This window comes from Terrapene carolina, unplaced genomic scaffold, assembly GCF_002925995.2.
Source record: "Terrapene carolina triunguis isolate 2854851 unplaced genomic scaffold, T_m_triunguis-2.0 Scaffold23852, whole genome shotgun sequence".
Lineage (NCBI taxonomy): Eukaryota > Metazoa > Chordata > Testudines > Emydidae > Terrapene > Terrapene triunguis.
In genome coordinates, this window is record NW_020688203.1 from 556 (window position 1) to 2,116 (window position 1,561).

The 1,561-nt window shown below is 70.3% G+C and overlaps 1 protein-coding gene across 1 annotated transcript in view; it reads left to right on the forward strand.

Annotated features, from left to right (window-relative positions):
• LOC113408776 (CAD protein-like) overlaps positions 1-1,551 on the forward strand; it is a gene marked incomplete at its 3' end in the record, with an annotated part of 1,938 nt that extends 387 nt beyond the window's left edge. Inside the window, exons 2-4 of the mRNA XM_026662177.1 lie at positions 140-222; positions 830-996; positions 1,421-1,551. Of these exons, the coding sequence (XP_026517962.1) occupies positions 140-222; positions 830-996; positions 1,421-1,551 (381 nt within the window). The remainder of the gene's footprint in view (positions 1-139; positions 223-829; positions 997-1,420) is intronic.
• Between the last annotated feature and the right edge of the window lie 10 nt (positions 1,552-1,561).

Here is a 1,561-nt window from a genome sequence, read left to right on the forward strand (position 1 = left end):
GAACGTGTCCTGGCCCCAGGGAGCTGTGGGGCTCTGGGCCGTGGAGGAAGCCCAGCCCCAGAGCTAGCTGTCCTGTCCCAGCCCTCCGCCCCCCTTGGCTGGGTCTCTGCTCTCCCCAGCTGAGCTGCCTCCCCCGCAGGCCCTGGGCCAGATCGGGACGGCCCCCCCCGCTGAAGATGCACGTGGACTGCATGACCTCCCAGAAGCTCATCCGCCTGCCAGGTACCAGGGGCTCCCGGCAAGAGAAGGGGGCGGCTGGGGGATCTTCCCCTGGCAGGGAAGCAGGGGGGAGGGGCAGGAGTGTGTGCCCCCCTCCCTGGCAGGGAGCTGTGGTGGCTCTGGGCAAGGTCCTCCGGATCCTGGGTAAATCCGGGCGGGGTGGGGAGTGTCTGCGCCCCCCCCCAGTCAGTGAGAGTCTCTGGCCTGAAGCATCTGCCCTGGGGTGTGCTGCCCGGCCTGACTGGCATTGCCATGGAGCCCCGTGCGCTGCTCGGCCCCCTGGGATCCCCACCGCGTCCCTGCGCCATGGAGTGGGGGCTCAAAGCTAGGCGCCGTTACCTAGGGTGGTACTAACGCACCCCGGGTACCAGGCATTCTGGTACTTGCAGGACGGCGTGACCCTTCCCTCCCCCCCCCCGGCGTGTCTACCCCCCCTCTAGCGTGACCCCCAGCCTACGGTGGGTGCGAGGGGGGTGACCATACCGGCCAGCGGACAAAGCCGAGAGAAGCAGGACTGTCCGGCTTCACACTGCCCCCGTTGAGTCCCGAGGCCAGCGGCGCCGGCTGGGGGTTCTGTGGTCCCTGCTCTGACCCCTCTTCCCCCCCCCAGGGCTGATTGACGTGCACGTGCACATGCGGGAGCCGGGCGGCACCCACAAGGAGGACTTCGCCTCGGGCACAGCGGCCGCCCTGGCGGGGGGCGTCACCATGGTGTGCGCCATGCCCAACACCCGCCCTGCCGTTGTCGACGCCAGCTCCTTTGCCCTGGTGCAGAAGGTGAATGCCCCTGTCCCCCCCCCCCCCCTCTGAGCTGCTGTGCAGAGACCTCCCTTGACACCCCGTTCAGGCCCCCCAGCTGCCGCAAAGAGACCCCCCCGAGGTGCCGTGCAGGGACCCCCCCCCTTGGCTGGCCCCCCCGAGGTGCTGCGCAGAGTCCCCCCGACGCCCCAGCCCACGCACCCTCCCCGCCCTGGCAGGTGCCACTCAGACACGGAGCTGGCAGCGCCAGGCGTTGTGCCAGGCCAGCCTCAGCCCCCTGGGGAATGTTGTATGTGCAGCGTGGGCCCTGCAGCTGCTGGGGGATCTGGGAGGTGCTGGGGGGCCCTGTGTGGGGGCTGCAGGCCGGGGGGACAATCCACACGCTGGCCCAGGCCCGGCTTGGCACCCCATCGTGGGCCTGTCTGAGCCTGTCTCCCTGCAGCTGGCGGAGGCAGGCGCGCGCTGTGACTTCGCCCTGTACCTGGGGGCTGCGTCGGACAACGCCGGATCCCTGGGCCCCGTGGCTGGCGCAGCCGCCGGGCTCAAGATGTACCTGAACGACACCTTCTCCGAGCTCAAGATG